Here is a 25,598-nt window from a genome sequence, read left to right on the forward strand (position 1 = left end):
CGGGTGCAGCACGATTTTGTACTTCATGTTGCGTCATACTCAACACAAGACGATCCCAAAAAAGCAGAATCTCATAAATTCTGCTGTTTGCCCCAGATATAATCCCATATCCACCACAGCAGTCCACAGCGGGTGTATCGTCTGCCTCAGAGGAAGATGTCTATTTCAAATACAGAAAAAATTGTGCTTCTTCACTGAAAAACCTCAAATCCTATTTATCAGGTTAAAAGACCTCTGTATTGAACAGCAGATGCTGGAAATGAAACAGAAAGAGCCTCCAGCCTCTCATTTGTGGCTAACAGAAATACTCCTAAGTCAGAAAGGGAGAGAAACGGTGACTCAGACACTTTTGTCTGTCCCAGTTTTGAGGCAGCTGCCTCGCTCCAGTTCCATAGCATATGCTCCTGCACATCCACCCAGACCATTATAGCCCACGCAGGGATCTCCAAGAGTTTGCATGGCTTCAGCCTTCCTGTGGGCTGCTACAATCCTGCAGCAGAAGAGGCCAACTAACAGTCCTACACATCCCCAAACCTGTGTAGCTCATCCTCTTAGAGGGTTGTCACCCTGCGCCCAGGTTGGCCAGCTTGATGTCTGTTCATTTTCCATCTTCACTCTCACTCTTCAACCTCTCTTTTCCATAAGGAGTGATTTCCAAGTTCCCTTTTGGTGATCCCCCGCCACACTTCTACCCCTTCCCTTTTTACAGAGGAGCAGCGAACTCAGAATACAACTTTTTTGATCAGGCACGTAGCTGACTTCTGTCTTGTTGACATGATAGAAGTAGTAATCTTCCAGGAAGAATAAATACTGCAGTCTTTTAACAAATCAGTGGATTATTCAGTTTGAAGATTAAAATATCCAACTTTTCCATAAGAGAAATAGCCCATAAATTATGGGATGATCACATAAATGATCATACTTAAAATAAAACTGGCATTTAATCTATATTCTGAACAGCAAAAAGGACACAACCACTCACTACCACCACCACCACCCCCCCCAGTTATGTCGGGATTACTGTGTAGTATTCCCACCCTACCTAACATATGTAAATAGCCATCACTATATGTATAGTAGCCTTCTATGTGTGGATAATTCAGGAACACGCATTACCACGTCTATATACGTACTACACCAGCCTGAGTACATAGTCCATCTGTCTATAGTACATGCTCTTCCCCTTGGAAGAACAAGTCCTGACTCTTCTTCCAGTGATTTCCCAGGTACAGCTCTACCATGTAAAGGCTCTGCTCTGCAGGAGCCCATTCACACTAGTACTGTTACGTTAGTGGAAAACCAAAACATACACTACAATTTATATTTACATAGTTTAATTGTTTGTTATGTTGAACTTCAATTCTATAGCAGATTTTCTGAGTCAGACTTCAAATAATTGCTGTATTTTAATCCCCAGATGCTGGGAAACCAAGGCACTCGAGGTCACTTTCAACGGAGAAGAGATTAGCATTGTTGTAACAGTACATTGCAAACCACCTCCTGAGGATGGTGGGTAAACAATTTTCAGAATTCTTTTTCTCAGTCCTGTTAATAGACTTTGAGGAGATCATATCACTACTTCTTGTGTATTCATGCTGTGGCTCTTGCTGGAGGTGGATAAGCTGCCTTTCTTGGAAATGTGAATTATTTATTCAGCAGAAAAAAAATCTCTATTATGCAGACTGCTTCCCCAATTTCATTTGTATTCTTTACTTTATTTAACATCCACCACAAAAGTTAATTATTTTCAGCTCAGTGTCCAATATTTACAGTATAATTAAAGTAGCTGACAACGGATGTAACAATGGATTGCTCCACTGAGTTGAGCAGATTTCAGTACGGTTATGCAACGTTTGTACTTACCACATCTGAGCAGCGAGATACTGAAATATTCAGAACAAAACAGAATCTGTAGTTTCTTATTACAGCAACACTGATGCACAAATGCAAGACATAGACTGTGTTAGATTGTGTGAATGGATAAACACAGGTTCTATCCCAATATGCCAGTGAAGATAAGCAGTGACTCCTCTTAAATGTCTTATCCTAGTTTCTTGCATATCAGAGAATAAAGAAAGCCTTCGAATAAGTTGGCTGTCAGAGCCAACTCCATGAAACAATGTCAGGGCACCCTCCTCCTCACCCTCCTGTGCCTGGGAAGGAGTCTCCGGGCTGCTCTAGGTGCAGTGGTTTTCATTTCCCATCTTCAAGCAATCCTCTTCCACATGTGTATCTCTTGTCGCTACTTTTGTATGAAGGCAAGGGCTACTGCTTCTGAAACTGTCTTGGATAAAAAGATGTGAAGCCAGTAGGGAGATATTTGCCTCATCACAGCTGACAGTTAATTACGCTACAGAAGTTATTAGTGTGCACGTTATGACTTTCACACCAGTTCTATTCATGCATAAGACTTTACTTCAGGAACGAGCAGGACTGATCTCCATATAGATAACAATCAGTGTAATTATCACTGCTTAAATGTGTGGCTCCACCTTCTAAAGCTGATTGCAAACACAGTTTAGTCTGTCAAGATCCTCTATTCTCCAGCTTTATGATTAGAGCATATAAAAGTGGCAGTTTCTCAGTCGATGAGCAGAGCCAAGCTGGGGCCGGGAGAGAGCTGCCAGTGTTTTCATAGAAACAGGCCAGGTCCAAGCACTGGAATTTAATATCTACCGCCACAAGGTACTAGAAATTAGTACTCACTTTCTAGCGAGTTTATCAGCAAATGAAGCGTGCCTAGGATGTCTCTGCCAAAATGTCTGTGACTGTCTAGACACTGGGCTGGCCTCCACCTCAACACATTTATTTTTTGTGGTGAACTGAAGAATGTAATTGAAATGAAACATTTGAATGAAGACTTTTCAGGATAAAGAGGGAGCTGATGGCTGGCTGATACACGCAGGAATACACCTGCCAAGCCCACTGTGCCCAATTCACAAGCTATAGATGTAACTACTAGCATCTGCATAAATAAACAACGGGTAGCAGGCATGAAAACACCATCTTTAGTTCATAATGATTATTGCTTTAAGCTTTGAAACAAAAACATGTGTTTCCCAAACCTGTCCTCATTAACCTGTTCTCCTCCTTCCAGAGATTCGCTGGGAAAAGAAGACAACCACAGCTATGTCAGCAGCTTTGCTTGTGCTGCTTACCTTCTTTGTGACGGTGTCCGGCGGCACGTCCCGCCGCCCCAGCGGGTAGGGGTTCCACTGGCTGCTCACAGACATCTCCTCCTGCCCGTTGTCCAGAATGCTGCTCTGCTGCGACGGGGTCTGTTGCAGAAACGGTAGGGCAGCCTTTAGTCACTGTCACACCATGACAGAAAATTCTCTCTTCATATTTATTTCAGTAATCAACCCAGTTAAACTGCAACACACTATTGCTAAAATGGAAATCCTTTTAAATTTCTATGGTATTTCATTAATGTGTAATCATATTGCTGTGGGACTCTCTGCAAGCAGCAGATCTTGAAAGATATGTAAGAGAAATAATGAGAATAATGAATGATGAGAGAAAAGAGAAAATTAATTTAACATAACTCATTCTTTTCGGAGAAACAAATTTTGGCAAAGTTCCGCATTTAAACATGCAGTCTGTCATTAATCATTTGAGTTAAAACTTTCTTACTGGTCATTCAAGCATCAAAAACTTTTCCATTAAGTATTTGCCACCAAGATAAATTATATGCTTATATTTTCTTCAGAAAATACTCCTTAACGGCAATACTGTCCTTGTGACTACTCTTGCCTTACGCTATGCTCTGTGCATCACTGTGTGTGGTGTGCTTCTCACAGACCTCTCTCTCGGCTGTGGCTGGTTTTGCTCTAAGTTAACAGGCTATCATATGTACAATATTAACCAGCAATTAAATGCTTTCCTGAATACGAATGGACATAACACACATTTAAAGTTTCCTAAATGAGCTTGATACTTTTGTTATTATTTTTCACTTTTCTCTCCTTATATACCTGTTTCTTCTTTGTCACTTTCCCTGGTTATTTTACTCCTGTTTTCAGTACTTTAGAGGACGTGTACTTTTTCTGTCCCATCCTGATTTTCTGTTATCTGTTTCTGTATTTCTTTGCCATAGTTGGAAATTTTGCTAACGTGGGTATGGCTTTTTGTGTCAGACTTTCCAAAATGCTAACATTGTACTACCACTGACAGCACTTAGCATTATGTAGTGCTTATTCAGTTAACTGCTTATTCAGTTCTGATTAATGGTAATCTGCAAAGAAAAAAAAAAAAGTCCATTCTTCCCCTCTGTCATTCAAGCAGTTTCTTCTTCAGCTTAGATTTAAAAAAATCATGAAACACTTCTTTAGATGACTGAAGAATAAATGAAACTGTTGCTTTGAAATATTAAAGCTGGTAACTGGTCAATTAAGAACTTTTTTTTATGCAAGCTTAAAAATCCTTTAAAAGTAAATAGAAGTAAATTGCAATTAAAATCATACTCCTCAGAGGTTAAGTAAAAAAATTCAACACTACTTATTTAAAATCAAAGAAAACTTTCATTGTAATGCTCTCATAATTCAAGAAGTCTTCCGGAAAAATCAGGGAAGATGTGATTTTCCTTATATTAAAAACCACCAGAAAAACACTTCCCCTGTTGAAACTACAAGACCTCCTGGTGGAGCTTTCTTTACACAGATGAAAAAAGGAAAAATGAGACCAACCTCAGCACTTTTTCCATAGGTTACCCCTCACAGCTCAACAGACACTGGTCCCAGTGCCTCATGCAGCAGCGCTGCTGCTCTCTCAGACAGCACACCACTCTCGAACATTCGCAAATTTGGGCCCAGAGCTGTACGCTGGCGTACGGACATGCACGAACCCGATGATATGGCTCTACGGCCCTCACACGCAGGTGAAGCTTTGTGTCCGGACAGGCGTCCAGGACTGTGAGCAGCCTGCCTGAAAAGGCTGCCAGGGGTTAGCCCCTGCCCAAGGCTCCCCAGCCCAGGACATGCCGAGCCCTGTTTGTCCGCAGATCAGAATTTGGGGCCCAGTTGGGGCCCAGGTAGGGCTCCTTGTGCCTGTGTAAACCCAGGAATCGGCCATTCTGCCCTGTTTGCTGCATGTCCCCACGTAACCCTCATCCAAACGGGGGGGTACATCATCTGAGACCAGGGCAGTAAACAGCTTCTGAAATGAAAAAGTACAATTGCAAAACTTTCTGCTCTGAGGAGTAGTAAAAAAACAATGAAAAAGAAAGGCCATCATCTTTGTGATGTGAGTCACCCCTTCCAGAGTCACCCACAGACCGAGGTGCCCAAGGCTGTGCTGGAAATCTGCTCACCTCCCTGTGAGATGACTTTATAAAACATGCTAGGTGGCCTCACCATGCGGAGACGGAGGGGATTAGCGAGGCAGCTTCCTAAAGGAACTTCTGTTTTTCCTCCTGTGTGATACATGTGAATATGCTGACTGTTCCTAAAGGAAGGCAGTACTGCACGCTTCTGAGAATGAAGTGCACCAAAACATAAACTTTTAAAAGAACTGCGAGATGGATGCCAAAAATTGAAAGCATTCTTCTGAAAAGTGTTCCTTTTGTCTCTGCAGACAACTCTGTGCCATTTTTATAAGCAAGTGACTAATCTGCAGAGGTGAGTTCGCACTCAAAATGGAAAAAGAAAAAATATAGAGGGTGCTTTCTCAATAAACAGGAAAATTCTGTGATAACAGGTTTTTCTTTTCATTTTCTGCAGTAAAATGAATTTGTCTACTTGCAATACCATTCATTTACAGAGCTTGGACAGACTGCAAACAACCTACATATCTATTAAGTCTAGGTAAAAAATGAAAAGCAACAGTTCAAACATTTTATACGTGGAATAGAATCGATGTAATAAACTTTCTCAAAATAAGTAATTGCTATACTTGATTTCCTGATCTTCCACTGGACAATTAAACCTCACTCATTACTCTCTTGAATCTAGGCCACAAGAAAGAAGAGGAAGAAGAGGTCAATATTAAGCTGCTGTGGCCTGGATTCATTAAGAAATACAAATTCTTAGAACATGTGAAGGAATAAAATTAAACAATACTAAACATTCATAATATTTGTTCAACAATAATTTCTCACTGCTTTCCAAACAGTACAGTAAGAGAATACACCCCCTTCATGCAGTTCAGCATCACATTTTATATGGGTATGCAGCAATGAAATGCTGGTGAAATATAAAGCAGAATAATTCACGTAAGACCACACCCCCAAACATGTCATTCTAAACAGTTTCACAAATTTCCTCAGACATCAACGTACTAGTATCCATATTATCTACAGCCTAAAATTCTTAAAGTGATATATAATACCTTATTCCTAAAGGTGTGTAGAAAAATAGTACCATTATTTGGAGCTGATGTCAAATGGACTTCTTTCAAGGACTTGTGACAAGAATTAGTACATACCCAAGTAGACAAACAAATTCTTTGAAAGAAAAAAACAGTATGACCAACACTGGAAAGCTATCTGTGTCCAAACACACACACATCTACGTTTAAGATTTGACCTAGATGTCATCAGCTGAACAACAGAGAAGCACACACTAACATTAGGACTCGTTTAAATCCAGGGACAGCTGAATGGGGGGTGTAAATGAAGTTAACAGTGTATGGAAAGTAAGTTACAGCAGGAGAAACCTGACAATGACCTGTGTGTGTGTGTGTGTGTGCGCGCGCGCGCACTGTTAACCTATCACAGCTTTGCTTTGCTTGGAAATCCAGTGTACGATGCATATGCCTGTATTTGCAAGCTAAGCAGTGCTAAGACCTGTCCTCCGGCCAACCAGCACAATCTGGTCTTGTTGCTGCCATTAAATTATTTTATTCTTCTAAACAGGCTTGGATCTAAACTCTTAAATCGGTCACTGGAACCCTCCTTTGGGAATTTCTGGCCAGTGCTGACTCCGGAGCCCTGGCCAGGGATTGCCCAGGAGGGTGCCAGCTGGCCTGGGCCAAACCATGCCTGAGGCCAGTCCAGCAATTAACAGTGCAGATGATCACATTTCAGCGCCTGGATCTGTGCTCTGTTACCCTTTAATTACTCACAGAGATGTTGCTAATTTGTACCAACAGCTACCGATGCTAATGCAGTAAGACACTTAACGATGCTCGTCACTTCTAGCACTGCAGTAGCCCCCTGTCATTACACGCAATCCCACCAGTGCGACCGCTTTCAAGTATCTGCAACTGGCTGCTGCTGTGACTCCGGTGTGGCCATACGTGACGCAGAGTAAGGTCTCAGCATCTCCTCTCTGATACTCTGAAAATACTTCAGCAATGTCCCTCCCTGGCTTGTCATATGTGCTTTTCCCATCAAACTTTTGTTTGTATATAATTTTGTACGTATGTACTTATCAACAATATATCGTTAATAGCTGTAAAATAAACAGTAAAAACTGAGAAAATTATTTTCTTTCTACAGGCATCACTCAACAAAAGTTTAAAATTAGTTTAGGTGTGGTAGGCATGTACTCAAAACTCATCCACTATTACAGCATACCCAATTAATGTTCCAATATTAAAGTCCCTGTCTCTTGGAGCCTATTTAAATGCATATCAAACATTTCTACATTAAGTTTTCTAAGATCAGTCACAAACCAAAACACATTCTCCATTTCTGCGCACAGATTAAGTCATTGAGAAAATGATCACATCAGTCTGTAACACGAGAGCAGAAAGCAGTAATGACAGCCATGTGAGCTACTTAATCCAAAAAGCAAGATTATTGAGTAGGAAAACTGTATTTCTATCATCTTTGCTTTTTGGATTGTGTATCGTATAAGCATGAATAATAGGCAAAAGCTAAACCAGGAAAAAGCAAGGAGTATTATTAATTTATTTTGTAATGCTGGTATATGCTGGCTATCCCATACTTACTTTCGGTAGAGGTAGCTCTTGAAGCATTTGGTTTTCAAATTTAGATTTAGTCTGCAAGTTTAAAGTCATGCTTCTGCCGGCATGCATTGCTGAAAAACCTCCAGAGTGCAGCATGCCAAGGCTAACTGTGTTGTGTTTGTAAGCAGCGGTCTGAGTAGAGGAAACAACCACGTGACAGGATATGAACACACATGCTCATTGAATTAAGTATCACACATATATGGTTAATTTCACAAAGTTTTAGTTTAAGCAAACAAACAGTACCAAGAAATAAATAGCTTCTTGATGCATGCACTGGGTCACACGGAAGCAAATACATTGCTAGTTATACATAAAATGGATACCATAAAAGACTTCAACGCTGACAGCAGATGAAATATGTTGTTATCTGTAGTTTGAAAATTGCAGTCTATAACATGGTACAAGTCTTTATTTTGCAAATATGGCCAAATTTTGGTACGTCTACGCAACCACGGATGGGCCAGAAAATGTGTACCTAGCGTAAAAGAGCACCAAAGGCAGAGAAAAAAAAACCCTACAGAAGAAGGCTCTGCACCATCTTATGAGCTTTGTGACCGCTCCCTGGCTAGCAGCTGCCCACAAGGGACAAGCTTTGGCTGGGCCCAGCACAGCAGGTACGCAGGTCCTGCACCGACCGGCATCTCACCGGCCGTGGGCAGACAGGCAGCGTCTTCTGGCGCAGCTGCTGCACTGCAGTGCCCAGGCGTTCTCATCAGCAAAATCTCCCCCGGACAGCCCAGCTTCTTAGAGCTTTGCTTACGGTAAGTTGCAAACAACTCAAAACTAGCTCGCTGGCACCTGCAGGGATTACTATGAACTCAATTTAAGTAGATAAAATCACCAGTGTCAGCTTTCCATGAGTTTAAGTATTTCTTAAGCAAATGTACATTGTAAACTAAGTGTAAAGATATTTCTTAAACAAACAACATCGGGGAAGTGTTTATTTCCACCAGAAACGTCTCTACTTGGGGTGCACTATTTTGCCTAGGTATTAGGTATTTTCCAATCAGTTTAGCACAACACAAGGAAAATAGCTGAAGTAAGGAAAAAGCTTCAGCCTTCAAGCCAGTTTTTAAAGTTTACCCATTTGATCCTTAATGATATTTTAATATGCGTCACATCCAAGCAACTGGAAGGTATTGAATATATTAACACCAAACTCACGAGTGTCTAGTGTAAAATAGGTATATGGACACATTTTGAAACTAACTGATGCATTTCATGACAGTAATTTTTCACAACCACTTCAGATTATGAAGTAAATTCGATTCATGAAGTAGGTCATTAGTCAAGATCATGATTGAAATCATGCACTATGGTACTTGTACTGTTTTGTATAGAAGGCAAGTAAGCATAACTTCCTACAGCTAAAAGGAGTAATAATCATATTCCTTGTTAAAAACAGTGGCAGTGTATATTCAGAGATATTTTTCAGAGTTAAAAGATACCTTTAAATCCTCTCCACTAACAGTGATATGAAAGCTAAAATACATTATTTTACTTTTTATCTGTGATGTTTTTCTTTGTTGCCTTTTACTGCAAAGATGTATCCAGCATCTTTTAATGCTCTCAAATCATTACTGAAGTGGTGGACTTCAGCAGCACGTTCACATCTGTTGATAGGGAGAGATTTTTATGTTTTTTATTATTTCAGACAGTGCTGCAGCAGTTACTACATTAGTGAAGTGCACCGTGGTGCGTTATTCGTGCAGAGGCTCTTTATCACTCTCATTTACCCGGGAACCCCTCACTCCAGCTGCTTTTGAGCCCCCCCCAGATCCCTTTGCGGGTGGGTTCCTCTGACACCAATGCAGGAATTTCATTACTGGGAATTCTGGTGGTTACCACTGTACGTGCAAATAGTTTGACATACCGAAACACACAACTAAAGGCATTAATTGCAGAGAAATGCCAAACATACCCTGTCTAACCTTCTAGCTTCTATATGTCTAAGTAGCTGTTGTCTCCAGTCAGCGGGCATTTTAGCACAGCTCTCATTTCCCTTCACAGGGGTAGGCCTTGTCTTTATATCACTGTTATCGGAAGGCTTGTCGCCATAGTTACCCAAGTTATAGTCTGATGGTATCTTTTCCAGCAGAGCTGCCATTGTAGGCCTCGCTGAAACCGGCCTGGTTTGGGATGTGCCGTAACTCTCTGTACTGTAGCTTCTTGCAGACAACGGCCTCCTTTGTGTAAGGTTTTTAACTGGAAAGCTTCCAGTCTGGGCTTTCACTTCCTGGTAGGAAGGATGCTCGTCTTCGTACCTGCCGTTCCTCTTGAGGAACTGAGACTCAGAGACCGAGATGCTGCTCTGGCGCTCCACAGCTCCTCGGTACGGAGGCCTGCCATACCTGTCGCTCGGGGGCAGCTCGTGGGGCTCACTGACTCTCCTGAACATGGACATCTCGGTGGAACTGGCCAACGAATCCGCTCTCCTCAGGAACCCCGTCCGAGACCCCTGGCTCGCAAAGGGGGCACCAACCGCCTCCTCGTTCACCGACGGCTGGGAGAAGGAGAACATGTGCTCCACGGGGGGGTAGCCGCGGTAAGCCCTCGGGCTGACCAGATCCTGGGGCAGGTTTTTACTCTGCTGGGGAATGTACTCGGGGTTGAGCTGGAAAGGCGGCGGTAGTCTCTTCTCCGCTGTGACCTCCACTGCTCCCTGTGGGTTGAAGCTTTGGTCGAACTGGTAGACTTTCTTCGTGACGGATGACTTCTGCTGCGGCTGCACCTTGACGCTGCCGTAGGTCAGCAGCTCGTCGTCCAGCATGGGGACCGACTGGCTGCGGGACATGCTCAGCATGCCGTGCTCTGGGCCCAGGAGCTTGTCCACCCTCTCGTGGGTTCCTACAGTATCATTACCAGATGCATAGTTTTCTAAAGGTATATTATACACTTTGTATGTACCAATGTCTATCTCATCGATACTTTGTGACTTCTTAAATTTGTTAGTTTTTAAATCCCTCATCATCGGAGAAAGCCGCTCTGTACTCTTGCTGATTGAAACAACGCTTTTGGAAGGATCTGGGCGACAGTGGATATGGGAAAAGACATTTGTGAGACTTCTGTTAGCATTTGAATCATGATATTCCCATGCTATTCCTGGGGTGAAAGTGCTAGTCATTTCAGGAGACTCTTTGACATGATCTTTTCGCTCAGGCAAAGGGCTGGTGGTGGGGGTGCTTTCCAGTTTGGAAGGAAAAGCTGTCCTGTCTTCAAAAGGACTAGGGGTTCGGGTCCAATTTTGCCAAGGATTGGGAGGAGGCACTTCAGATTCGTGTGTGTTTCTGAGCGTCGGCTGCTCCAGCTCCAGGGGAATGCCAACTATCCTGTCTTGTCTAATCAACGGCCTGCGTCCATGTGCAGATGTGCTTCTGGATTTCGTGCTCAGGAGGGGGTTAGCACTAGGATTCTCCACCGTGCTCTCCTCTGCAACAAACCCTGTGTTATCGTAGTGTGAGCTGTCATTCCAGCTGTCGGCGAACGTTTCGCTCAGCGGGCGCCTGTCGGTGCGCTGTGGCAGGTTCCCCACCGGCGCAGATTCCCGTTGGCTCAGCAATGGCTTTGTTTCAAGGGGCTGTGGAAATGACTGTGCCAACCTGCAAAACCAAACCAAAACGGAACAAGATAAAGTGCCCTCTATTAGAGCACAAAAGCAGTCATCAGAAAGACACAATTATAAAGCAATTTAATATTCTCCCATCTATACTCTGCCTTGGGGATTGTACTACGAGATGTCCACTTTGTGCCACTGGTTTGGCATGAATGGCTGCAGCAGTTTTTTGCACTGGAGTACAGATTCTGTAAGTACGTACACAGAGAAACTGAGAAGTCAGTCAAAAGTCCACGGTGGCTCAATGTCATGTTCATATAAATCCAGCTGAACATATTTTCCTGCTTTAAAAATAATATTTTATGAGTGCAAGGGAAGCTTCTTTACAGTTACATTGGGTTTTTCTTAAACAAAAATACCAGATTCAGTTTGTGCGTGTTCTCGCCACCAAGATTTTATGCATCTCCAGTGAGCAGGCTCCAGCTTCTTTTTAATGGGGACGAGCCTGTGGATGGAACTACTTTAGGTGACTTATGGCAGGAATAGACAGGGCAAGGTGTTCCTGGTATGGCGCGAGAGTGTTTTCAGGTTGCTGATGGCTAACGTGAATTACAACTTCCAAAAGTAACTGTGTTGCTCTTGGAGGTCCAGGGCAGAGTGAGGCTCAGGACAGCAATAATATGAGAGACATAACACTCTGCTATCTATGCTAAACTACAGGCAGCTGGAGCTCAGGGCCATGCAGAGCAGAATTATTGCAGCTCAATTACTAGGCGCTTTTAATGCATGGTTATAGCACATAGCTGAAAAACCAGCTGTAGAATTACAGACATTTATAGAGTATGAATGGGTGGCCAACTTTGCACAGCCTGGGCTTTGAATAGCTATGTACACCTCTGCAAAACTGGAGTAAAAATGTTGTATTTTTTTAATTGAATGCCTTAACAGATAGCATACGATCACTTTGAATGCATATGACAACATAAACCAAAAGGCAACCAGAAGCTATGTTAAGAAAGATGATCACACCTGTTCCCCCACAAAGAGTTATTCACTGCTTCTTTAGCCGTTGTCTGCAAGGACCCCATTTTAACATGCGCGTTGGAGGACCCTGAGGAAGCCTGGGAAGGGGAATAGTCTGAGTAAGTGCCTGAGGAAACGCTGTTATTCAGACAATGGATCTTATCTGCTTCAGACTCATCTGTCGATTCTGAAAACAAAACACAGCAAATGTTTTCAGGACGTGGTATTTGAAAACTAAACTCCAGAAAAATACATTTTTAAATTGATACTATGGATATATATACATGTGCACAAATATGCATGTAATATGTTTCAAAATCAGACTGAAGTGTAGAACATCTTAAGTAATGTGTCTATCTGTGTACATTACATATGCTTTCATCTAAAAGGTTGTAAGTCAAGTTAGTACCTTTCTTGTCTTTACCCAGAAGAACAAGTTTGGGTGGGTACAACGGAGTCTCTGGCATGGAAGGACGAAGTTCCCCTATCCTCATCTCACTGGCAGGATGTCCAAAGGCATCCTGAGGAATATAATAATGTAGAGTAAACATAGGAAACAGAATCCACTTCAAACTGCAATGAACAAACATTTCACCGCCTTCTTTCCATGAATGTGACAACACACCAAAACCCCACCATACGGTAGCGTGTTTAATCATGCTGATTTGTCAACTAAAAATTCTAATTAGTCCTACATTATAAAAATTATGTTGATGTGTTCATTCTGAAAATGTGGACAAAACAGATGGAACTTGCACGATACATCAAGGCCATGTAAACATTTTTGATGAAGGTCACAAAAATGCAAGCTACCAGTAGAAATAAATAAAAATGTAGAATAAACAATTACTTCTTATTTCAGGAGTAAGTATTCCTCATTCATTTATTCATGGCACTAGTCCTTTGACAGATTCAACTGTCCATATAGCTATATTTAATTAATATGACTTTGTCTCTAAAGAATTTTTTGCTAAATTAAAATGATTCAGATTTCATAAACTTCTCATTGAGAGTTCAGCAAATCTTGACCTTCAAAGACTGCCCTGCAAAACTGTTTTGCTGTTCTAGCCGGCAACAGAACATATACTGAAAATAACACGAGTTAGAAAGTGGAAAGAAAGTGAGATGTAGACTTAGAAAGAGCTATTTTAAATTAGGGCATTTAAATTAGGCTCATAGGATAGTTAGAAGGGAATGAAGCCACAAACGGAATCCATGGCATTTCACATCCCTGGAAGAAATTCAGAAACGAGAAAGATGCTGACCTGAAGATAGGAGTCTTGGGGAGATAGGGTAGGGGATGACACTTACTGGAGGAATGATACTGGTAACCCTGCCCTCAGGAGGGGACTTAAGGAAAGGGAGCTGGAAGAAAGAGCACTATGGGAAAGCCACTTTGTGGGTGTTGTTGCACAGGCTCAGGGAAATGTAATGGAAAGGGAACTGGGGGAGATGGGCATGGCAACACTGGAAAGTTGTGCCAAGGCCAGTCAAGATCCTTGTGGGGAGGGGTACAGAAACACACATCATCTCAGAAGTGAGAGGATGAGCTGTGATTTCATAAAGAGGATGGAAACTGGAGAAGGAGACTATCTAGTAAAAAAGAGGAAGCTTTGGAGAGGTATTAAGAGAAAATCAATAATTAGTAGTATAAATGAGGAAGGAAATGGTTAGGAGAAATATATTGATGAGGGAACTTACACTAATGGAGACACTATGAGGATCTGTGTACCCTGACATTTTGTTGTTAAAGGTACTCCAGTGATTTTGCAGAGTGAAGTCAATAAAGGAAAGAGACGTAATATTTAGAGAAACTATTTAAAATGGGAGTACCAAAACCAAAACCACATTCTTAAAATGTAAAATGCTACAATATTTTTAAAATTTACTTGCTTTTACTTGTAAGGACAAAATTTTCAGAGGTTTACTCTCCATTAACTACTTTTTGTACTAACAGTGGAAACAGACATTTGTAGAAGCATTTGCCATGTGATTTATCCTTGAAGAATATATTTGTACAACAGATATTATAACCCTTCTGCATTTGGTGTTCTACAGGAGGTAGTACCATACCAGAACAGCAAAGAACAGGTATCTTCAAAACCCCTTTAATTAACCCCCTCGGCACTAACATTTAAGCAAATATAGCTACATACTGATTCTTACATGGTGTAATGTATTCAAGACTTTAAACTACTTTCACATGCAGACATCCCTTGTCGTTTATGGTAGTTCTCACATAGCAGTAGTGATGTACATACAACTTGAAGCTAACAATAGTGCAACAGCATTTTTCCAGTGCAGCACAATCATCTTCTAGTGCAGTGTAACAAACTTATGCAAAACAATTTTTTGAGAAATCAAAAAGTGCATAGCATTCACAGAGTGTGAAATTCTCCACCTTTGAAGCATGGTGCATGTTAAGTTTCTTCTTGTACCTCTGAGCTTTTTGTATGCTCCTCTTTCTCCTTCCTGTCTGGGATTTCCAGAGCTGATTTCTGAGTGTTGTCTGTATCAGACAGGTGACTCTTTTGGAATTCTTTATTTTCTCTATCTTGAACCTAGAATCCCAATATTGTGCCATGAAACTTCCAAAATTTATACGCTTAAAATAAAACTACTTGCTGTGAGATAGGAAGAACCAGCAGTTCCATTTTTGACAGAATGATGAACACAGGTTTTTGTCAGGTGCATGTTACATGAAGTTTTCTATGTTATATTCTTTTTTTCTTTTTAGCCCCTAGTCCAGCTATTCCAACAAAAATCAATACACTTTTGAAAGAGCTAGTCTGGCATTTGTGAATATGCCATGAGAGTGAAATATATTGTAAAAAACCAAAGTTATATTCCATTTAATTCTACTCTGTTTAATAGGTCCTTTTTTCTTACAAGCCCAAGAACAAAAAGGTAACTGATAGGAAAAAAAAAAGTATTATTAATAGGACCAATTGCAAGAACAAAGGGAAGAGATAAATGCAATTGTGTTGTGTCAGAACTTATTCCTCAGGACTAACCAGAGAAAGATATAGGTAGAGGACAGACGAATATGGTGAGCTGTTTCCCAAGAGAAAATACATGGTAAAACCCATTAAAATAAGTGGGAAAGAAAAATATCACCAATTATTCATGCTGACAACATAAGAACATTAAATTATAATCTGGAGGGAGAGAATTTTTAAAATAACCTAACTCCTAGAGTCTGCTTGCAAAGAATGTAAAACCTCCGAATAGAGCAGACCGGGACTCTGGGCAGACACAGCACACACAAGGCAGAGGAATGCGTGACCATCAATGATAGATCTATTCCAGAGGAACAACTATGTATATGTAGAGGGTTGGCAGCACTTCTAAGCTGGAGAAGGCTAGGTCAATCTGAAGAATGACAAACTGGCTATAAAGAACTGGAGAAGCATAGAAATAAAGGGATTAAGGCAAATGTTACTCAGCCCAGATTTTACTAAAACTTTAATGAAAAAAAAAAGATCACAGAAAGTCTAGGAACAAATGCAACCAGATAGCTATCAGAATATCCCTAGATACAAACAAGACTACCTGAGGCATAGGCTTCTTTCCTGAGAACCATAGTTAGTGGTGCAGTTTTGTAACAAAACCTCACTGAGCCACCTATCCACATTACAGTCTCTGCACAGAAAATGGCAGTACTTCCACCTCTCAGCCCTGTATGTCGATAGTTTCAAAGTCCCACTAAATAGTCTTCTCCAGACAAAAATCACAAAACAAATTCTATCTGAAGCTCAGCATGTAAAAGGCAGTCACAGCTCTGAATATTTTGCTGTCTAAGCTAGCAATTAGCAGACTATTCTAAACAAAATTCAGCCACCAATCCAGGAATGCACTAAGAGTCACCCCAAAACATGGGATTATTCCAGAAGAAAGCAGGGTGGAGGATCTTTCTAAATCTCTCTCACTCTTCTGGCTGCAGTGGTAGCTTCCAGAAAGGCCAGTTTCAGTAGCCATTAGATCTGAATGTTGTCTGAAACAGGATGTTAATACAAGATATAACTGAACCAGTGGAAGGAAAACTTCTGAATGCAGATATGGAATCTGAAAATGGGAGAATGAAGGAAAGTCAATACAATTCCTACCTGCAGAAGTGATACAGCAGCCAGCACAACGTTACGGCACTAATGAAATGAGCTCTCACCTTTTCAGTTCCAGCAGGCAATCTCAGACATATGATAGAGCTTTAAAAGCAGACATAAGTACATGAGGAACAGCGTGGGGCAGAGATAGTTTTTGGGACTCCACCTGGAAAGACGTAGTAGATCCTGGAATAAAGTTGTCGTCTGCAGGTAGGGCATAATGATTGTTTCTGCCTTGTGTCTCTTTGCCTTGCAGTCCAGTGGACGGGCAAGCAGTTGAAGGAATGCACACATTAACCTTGCCTATTCAGGGGCTCAGAAACACAGCCAAGGGGATGCATCCAAGAACTGACCAGAACTACCTATCACCAAAGAAATCAAAGTTACAGATCCCCAGTCTACAAAGATGTATTTTAGAATGAAAATTTCCATTTCGAGTAGATTAATCTCATATGGTTAAGCCTGTTAGCTGACATGGTCAGGATTCTGCAAAGATAAACTGCAGATCCTTATCCAACCAGTCATCAGTCATGTACTGCAGAGGCTGGGAGACCTTCTAACATCATCCTCAGTTATAAACCATGGAGAGGCTCTTGTCCAGCTCTGTACATGGTCTTCCACGCGAGGACAGAAGTCTCAGTACTGCCCTGAGTTACGACACCCTGATACGTGAATTGCACTCTCTGTGCTCTCCCACCTCTGGAGGAAACAAGCTTCTGTTGCTCTCTATCTAGATGGATACGCACCCAATTGCATACATCTCACCAAGGTTGCTGCCAACAGAGAGTGTCTCAGGCCTTTTTCAAAAAAGTTCCTTCATGGTCCATCAAACATAAACCAGGCTTACATGCCCCGTGTATATGAGATTGTACAGAGTGCCATGTCCAGACATGTAATACTGCACCTCCTGAGTCCTCATGCAGGTGGGGACAGACAGAGCAGTAGCCTCCAAGGGTCAAGCCACATCCAGGGCAGATATTATGGAAGGTAGGTTTTATCTTGGAGGCAGCCCTGAATAATGCCCCTCCAATCCAGACACTTAGATAAGGTCAGGCAGAAGTCAAAGTAACTCAAAATGAACTTTAAGACATTTGACATCCTATCTGAAGAAAGGTCTCTTGTGAGTCAGACCTCCAGATGAGTAAATCATTACCTCCTTTCTCCTTTGACAAGAAGGTACCAAGGTCAATACCTCAGTAAAGATCTTCTGTGCCATGGAGAAACCAAAAACTCTTTAATGAAGATATTTCTGACTCCTGGTAAAATATAGGTAATTCTGTTGCAAAGAGCTTATCAAGGTATGGGCTTGAAGCAGATACAAACCAAAGATCTTTACCATATATTCCTCTCCCAATCAGGAGACTATCATTGTGCATCTCATTAGTGGAAAAAAGCTCCTACAACAGACACGTCAACTGAATCAATTGAAGCCAGGCATCCTGGGGGACATAAAAGTGTGTAAGTTTTCCTGGAAAGGCAAGATGATCTTTTAAGACAGTCTCTGAAACTTGCATGAAAAACGAAACAAAAAGAACACTCTTCTCTACCCCCCCAATTCCGCCCCCCCCCAACCCAAACCCACACAGTAACAAAGTCAGAAGTTAAAAGGATTGAGGTCTTATTTTGACAGAGACGAGATGAAAGTCTCAGAAGATCCAATACAGCTGAGGTGGTATTTTTCTAGCTGTTAGCACTAGCACCTGCATCTGCATCAGACCACTCAAAGAATAACAAGCTCTCCTTTTTACACAGTATTAATAAACCTGCTAGAAATTAACACAGAGGATGGAACGCTGTAGGTTGGACTAGAAAAGACTTTTTTTTAATCCAAAGCTGAGAGTTATACAGAAGTATTTCCAGTTTATTCGTCAATCCATACATATCAAGAATATTAACTATAAAGGTCTTAATTGCTGATTTGTTGTATTTCTCATTGTTTCTCATGGAAAGGCTGCACAATGCACTAAGTTATCCTAGACTTCTTTCTGTCCAAAATGCACATCTTTCAAATCACTTAGGACAACAAAGAGGTTTATTTTAATTGATGATTAATTAAGGAATTGTTTGCTTATTATAACTGAAGGTGGAGGATGATACAGGGGATTTGAAATGTAGCTTGTTATTCATTTTAGATGCTCCCTTTAATTATTTAGAAACAGTTTTGTGAAGAGACATGTGTAAATTAATTGCAAGAAAACCCAAAAGAGATCAGAAAAGAAACCAGCTTATCTGGCCTCTGAGGATGAAAAAGTCAGCATTGCACCTGAAATTAAATTACTTTGTTATTAGAAACTGTCTTCAGTCTAAATCTATATCAGAACACACCTGTGTTTTCAAACTGTGTTTTAACTTGAGGCTTGAGATCATGTTTCCTAATTATCTGAAAAGAAAATGGAGTTCAATTCTGTTTTATTTAATCTCTTACAACTGAAATCGTACCAATATTATTCACAAAATCATTCACACTTTTTCTACAGTTTCCCATACGTCTTCTTTATCTTCATGCAGGAAGCCAAAGAGAGGAAAATGTATACATCATCCTGCTTTACAGCCATAAAATCTTCCCAGTGTCAGTATTTGTATGAATGACAAGAACACTTTTCTTTTCTTTAGTTGACAAGATAGTTGTGTTACTAGTCTGGACTAAATACTAGGGAAATTAAAATCTGAAAAAGTTCCACCATCTTCACTACTATAATAACGGAAGATGAAAAATATATCTTCACTGATATGATGGAAATAGTTGTGCACTCACATCAGTTGCTTGTGGTAGAAAATTAACTAGGAAATTGCAATCACATTATTTAATTGCACTTCAGGAATTACCACAGGGTCTTCAGCAATTCAACTATTTTTATAGAATGCTTTTTGTGATACTCATGCAATTAACCGTTCATGTACATTCACAGAAAAACTAGATGTGATTATTCTTCTGTTGCAAAAGTGAATGCATTTTTATCAAAGAATGAAATTTTTCTTCATCTTTTTCTGTGTTAGAACACAGTATGTGGTCACACAAGCATTTCAGAGCAACTGTAGTATTTTATGGTGTTGCTGCCATTTACTCTTTCCTTACACCTCCATAATGGAGGCTTCACTGGGCTTTGCATAATCACAGGACTCTCTGCTGTAGCTCGGTTAACTGGGATGTTGACATTTTAGTTTAACAACTTAACATTTAGTTTAACAGCAACTGAACCAGTATAGCCACCTACTTCTGAAGCCTGCATCACCAGACACCGCCACAAGACCAAACACCTAATGTCTTTGTCAGACAACATTGATTCAAATTCCAGATAGATAATATATGTGTGTTCACAGTATAGATAATTAAAACCCACAGAAAGCTATTAAGTGTATTCAAGTTCAAAAACTAGATGATACAAAATAAATTGTATGTCTTCAGCAACAACAGCAGAACATGTCAATACTCATTCCACAAGACCTAAGTTGGTTCAAAGGTCAGACCTACACAGTAGGGAAGAATTTAATGAGTAAAAAGGAATAATGGTGGAATTTAAGATTTCAGATTTAGATAAAAAAATGATTGATTTAACTTGAATATTTTAGTTTGAAGTACTAATCGAAACTGTGACTAGATTTGAAGTCTTCTGAAGCCATCTTAAGAGAAAACTTCGTTTTTTTTTTTTTTTTTTTTAAGAAACAAAAATGTTTAACTGTAAATAAAACACACAGTACTGACAGAGCAGATACAGTGACTGTTGAATATGTAAGAACAGCCAATCTGTGTTAAGGATACGGAAAATTGAGGAAGAAAAATTCATCATACATGACTAGCCAGAGACAGGGATATTTCAAGGACAATGAATTTATCATAATGTTTAAATAACAAAGGAGTGAAAAGATAATGTGATAATTTTCTTTTCCTCATTTATTTCTTTTGAACATTAAGACTTCATAAAGATTTTCAAGAATGCTGGTATTCTTGTTGACCTGTCCGAGCTTATAAACTATCAGTACATATTGCCAGGGTAAGACATTTCCCTTATTTATAAGTTGTGCCTGCACAAAGTAAGTTGTTAGTGTGAATGTTAATGAGTAGATGCCCTCTGAGATCAAGCTTCAGCTATTTGTAACAGCTTTGCACAAGACTGCAGTATTTAGGAATTCACCTTTCAGTGACTGTATTCATGTTAGAATAGAAGACTTTGTTACTATGCATACTGATCCACTTCTGGCAAACATACTAAGGACTAGATTCTGCACCTCACTGTAAGTCGCTATTCAGGGGGTGCCTGATCTAAAGTTCCCTGCAGTCGAAGAAGCACTCCTGCTGACTTCATTAACTTTTGACAAGGTTAATTGGCTATCTACTACATGACATGTGAATAGAAGCAGCAGAATCTAATGGCATAGTAGGGTCAGACAGAACAAACTGATTTGTCATTAACATACGTGATGCAGAAATACACTTACTTAAGTCTGAGATGTAAATCACGATCAGGTCCATTCACCTGCTAATATGCAAGTCTCTCATATCATCAAAATTTAGGAGAGTGCTTGTATATATCAATACCAAAATTCAGATTTAGGTAGATTTAAAACAAAAAATTCAGTCTGATAAACTCATTAGTATTGGGAAAAACAGCAACTCAATATAAAACTAAATTAACTTTACGGAATGAAACTAGAAACTATTAGGTATGAAGTTCACAGCAGATGCAGAACATCATTTGATGGAGTTATGTTAAAACTCCATCTTGAACTCTTGAGAGGAACAACGATCCTTTTACATTACCTCCACTGAAATCTCCTTTGGTGCCATGGGCCACTTGTGCTCATACTTTTCTTTCACAGTTTGTTCACTGTTCGCAGTTGGTGTTGAGTTCTCAGGCCGTACTCCATGGCTTGTTTTGCCCACCAGATTTTGAACTGATTTTACCATATTCTTTAAATCCTCAGGGTATGGAGTGGGATAACGTTTTAGATTTATTTCAACCTGAACATTCATAAAAAGAATTAAAGCACAAATACAAAATGAAAACAGCATGCAAACTAAAACCATGATTACAGTACTATGGCTAAGGGCAAATTCCTCAAATTTTTAATTAATCTATTTGAGGTAATGTGTTACATACAGCTATCTTCATGGATTTTTGGACCGAAATTTGCTCTCAGTTACACTATGTCATCTTATAATGGAATTTCAGTGACATAAAATAATGGATGGGAATGGTTCCCTATAAGCCTATCCTTTACCCTGTGAGAGTATTGTATTTTAATTCTACACTTTGCTTGAGAGTACTGACATATTAAATCACACTTTTTCAGAACAATACTGGTGTAAATGCAGAATTAATTTAGCTATGTTCAGTGTACTGAATTAATCTGAATTATCTATGGCAGCTGAGCACAGAATCTGACCTACTGGGACCTATTTGCTCTTTGAGATGTATAATGTACAAACATGCGCTCAAGTTATCTTACTCTTTTCTTATACAGAAAATACAGGAAAACAGACTCAAACCACTACAGAAAAGTCACCCTACATCACACTGAACAGTACTTTTAGCTGACAGACGGACCCACAGATTTTCTAGAAAACTCCACATTTTAAGTTTATAATTTTTATCACTCAGAAGTAGAAAAACATTCTATCTCCCAAGCCCAAAGCAATCCTAATTTGAAGACAATTCTACAAAATCTCAGGGTTGCATGAAAGGGGAAGAGCGGCTGAGAAGGCTCATGGATGACATCACCCCCCATCATCTGGCAAGACTTCACGCTACCAGCAAATCGCTCTGAGGAGATGGTGCAGCAAATGACCGCGTCAGGAATGATCCAAGCAGGAAAGACGACATAAATGATGCTGACCTCTCCTTATACCTCGCCCTCTGCGTTACACATTTTGTCTGCTGAACATCACACCACACCACACCATGAGAAAGAGATGCTGAGGAAACTGGTGTGCATCCCAAGCACGACCTCGGCAAGGCAGCTTGGGCTGTGCAGAGTGTGGGCAGCTTGTAGGTCTGTCCCTTGAGCCCAGCCTCTGGCAGATGCTTCCCTCTCCTCCACAGAGCGTCTCCTGCCCTCCGTGCTCCAAACCTGCCCTATTCCACCGCCATTGTCCGAGCTGTGAAAGGTGGTTGTGGCTCAAGCACCGAACTTGGGATTCACAAGGGGAACCAGAAAGCACGCCCTGTGGAGCAGCAACCCACCGCTGGGTGCACGTAACAGCCACCAAATGCACTCAGCTGAAATGCAGAAGGTGCTAGCTGAGCCTGCCACTCCCTTTGGGCCTGAATTCGGGGTGGAAATGCGATAAAATCCTTCAGCGGGGTAAATTACAGCTCCCAGTGCAAGCTGTGCATGTCAGGATAACTGTTCCCGATTACGAGGCTGTGATATTTGAAATTACTCCGCATTTACCATGTGAAAAGTATTTGGAAGCATTTACCACAAAGAAGCTTTTACTTCATTGGGTATGTGAGGTAAGCAAAGGAAGCTTACTTTTAATAGCTCACGATTATAGCTGTTGGATTTTAAATTCCTAACCAGTAGGAAAAATGTAATTTTGTATTCAAATGAATATGGTCTGTTGATAGGAATATTTTAGAATCAAAAGCATGATCGATTTGGAAAATAAAACTATATGAAATATTAGCATACAATTCTGAACCACAATAGAATAAACATTACAGATAATAGATTCTGACATGACTTTAACATAAAACGTTAAAATGTATGACTATGATGTCATATGTTAATAAAGAATTTCAACAGAAAAAAAATAAATTAAGTCTGTAAAGCATTACTAAAGCTCTGGTTGATTTACGGTTGAAAGAAATCGTATTTAGATGTGGCCTAATTAGGCCATTGCTTTTTCACAAAATTCAGACCATGATTTAGGTGTAAGGTCTACAGACAAACAGCTAAAAGTCAAGTCATACAGCAAATCCTCAGTAAGTACTAGTCAAGGAAAAATTAACGGAAAGACTTTCATGAGATACACAAGTCATAGACAGGGATTTCAGCAAGAGTTTCATATCACTGTGAGCATTAATATTAAACAGTAAATATACCGGCAGCTGTGATAGGTGATACCCACTAGAATGCAGGTATTTTCACCACTGATTTAGATTTATCATTACAGAGGAAAACTGTACTCCCTGTTGATACAATTCTTGTATCTTTATGGCTACATCAAAAGTAGCATGACCCTGAAAAGAGAATTTTCGAAGCTCAAAGTTCTTGATGGAAGAAGTTATTGTGTTTTCACACAGAAGTAATTTCAATTACCAAATCTATTTTAACATATAGTTGGCTTAGAGTTCAGTTTTAACTATGAAAGATAAAAAGTGAAAACTATGTATGCTTATATAAAATGCTACCAATGTTTGTGGTTACTGCCTATTGATAATTTAAGTTAACCTTCAAATTCATCCTATAAAGGTCTGGTGAAACTGCTAAAAACATACATGTTAAAACCTCCCTGAGATCTATTGCAACACATGGATGGAGTGTCACACACTAAGTTCTCAAAAGGTTCCAGCAATTAGCTTTTAGTTCACGTGCATGCCTCTAAACACAGCCTGGTGAACAGTTCAGTGAAATAACTCTTTACAGCACTTTTATGGTCAGTCATATGTAGAGATGAATTGGCATTACTGGGAAAGAGCACAGACATACCAGAAGGATGCAAATAAGAATTTCTATCTTCTGAATAGTAACTGAATTTGAGCCAATTATTTCATGGCTTGGGCAAAAAGGCCGTTTTCCGTGATAGGGAAAAAACACACACACCCCTTCAGTGGGAAATCTTTTCCTTTCACGGCCTGGCAAGATTTCCCAGGTTTGAACAGTATTATTTCTCTACTTTCAGTTTTTACAAGCTACAGGTATTTATGGGTATCTCGTGTGCACACAGCGAGATACAAGAGAGGAGAGATGCTCTCTTCAGGGTACACAGACTGGAGGAAGTATCTGATCAGCTCCTAGCTCCCTGCTTAGCTTTTCATTTAATAATGCTCCGTATAAGCAACAACTATAGCATCAGCTGCAACATTTAGTGTTTTGGTCTGATGAGAAGACGTTAGGATCATTATGGAGGAGAGGAACATTGGATTGTATATGGGAATAGAGGAATGTCATGCAGAAACAGACTCATGTACTACAATATTGGTTTATACCCACTCTCTACGGATGAGAGGGAGAACAGGTAAGAAAGTACTCCAGGAAATATATTTTAGTGTTGGACTCTTCCACAACTAAAGAGCAGTGACACAAAGGGTAAAGACTGTCTTGACCTTCGGATGGCCAAGCCAAAACGTTACGGAGAGGCACAGCCCTGTGGGATATGAATCACCCACATGGTACAAACCACTTGTCCGCTGGCAGCATGACTGGCCGCAGGCTGCCCATCCCATGTTCTGCTGCAACTGGGCTGAGACTGCAGCTGACCAATGCACACCTCTGGGAATGCAGACTCTGCTCCACAGACCACGACTTTGGCAGCAGCTGCCAGGGATGAGCAAATAGCCCAGGTAAGAAGCACTGCAACCAGAGCATCCATTGCATCCTGAACAGCTCTGGTGCGGAGCGCCAGGGCCTGGGATCACACCATGCAGAGACATCTGCTCACAGCATGGGCGCAGGCCAGCTATTTTTGTTAAGTGCTGTTTCTAGGAAACCTGAAAATGGGGTACTGTGTCTCGGCTGTGTTTGCCTCCCTGTTTTCCATACAGCAGATGGCAGCATTTGAACTGAAGTACAGGAACAGCATTCAGTGGACGAAGGATTTATTTTTTTCTACAAAAATAGTTTACTCAAAGGAAACATTTGTTTCAGTCATTCATAGTGTTCTGAAATATATTAAAACCAAAATGGCTAAGTGATGTAATTAATATATTACATTTCAAGAGTTAATGTTTGCAAATAACTTATAATACAATTAAATTCTTCTATGATCTTAGAAATTGATACCTATTTCTCTGTTAATATTTCAATTGTTTTGCACATTTGGACAGACATATTACCCACAGTTA

The 25,598-nt window shown here is 40.4% G+C and overlaps 1 protein-coding gene across 6 annotated transcripts in view; it reads right to left on the reverse strand.

The window, feature by feature from the left end:
* LRRC7 (leucine rich repeat containing 7) overlaps positions 1 to 25,598 on the reverse strand; it is a 177,975-nt gene that overhangs the window by 12,482 nt on the left and 139,895 nt on the right. For 4 of the 6 annotated variants that reach the window (XM_069788403.1, XM_069788405.1, XM_069788402.1 and 1 more), the window contains 6 exons: positions 21,350 to 21,550; positions 12,897 to 13,008; positions 12,494 to 12,674; positions 9,833 to 11,510; positions 7,891 to 8,040; positions 3,159 to 3,278 (listed from right to left, as the gene is read on the reverse strand). In XM_069788403.1, the coding sequence (XP_069644504.1) occupies positions 3,159 to 3,278; positions 7,891 to 8,040; positions 9,833 to 11,510; positions 12,494 to 12,674; positions 12,897 to 13,008; positions 21,350 to 21,550 (2,442 nt within the window). Of the gene's footprint in view, positions 1 to 3,158; positions 3,279 to 7,890; positions 8,041 to 9,832; positions 11,511 to 12,493; positions 12,675 to 12,896; positions 13,009 to 14,925; positions 15,049 to 21,349; positions 21,551 to 25,598 lie in introns of all 6 variants that reach the window. The other 2 variants (XM_069788407.1, XM_069788401.1) reach the window with 2 other exon arrangements.

This window comes from Haliaeetus albicilla, chromosome 8 (genome assembly GCF_947461875.1).
Source record: "Haliaeetus albicilla chromosome 8, bHalAlb1.1, whole genome shotgun sequence".
Classification (NCBI taxonomy): Eukaryota; Metazoa; Chordata; class Aves; order Accipitriformes; family Accipitridae; genus Haliaeetus; species Haliaeetus albicilla.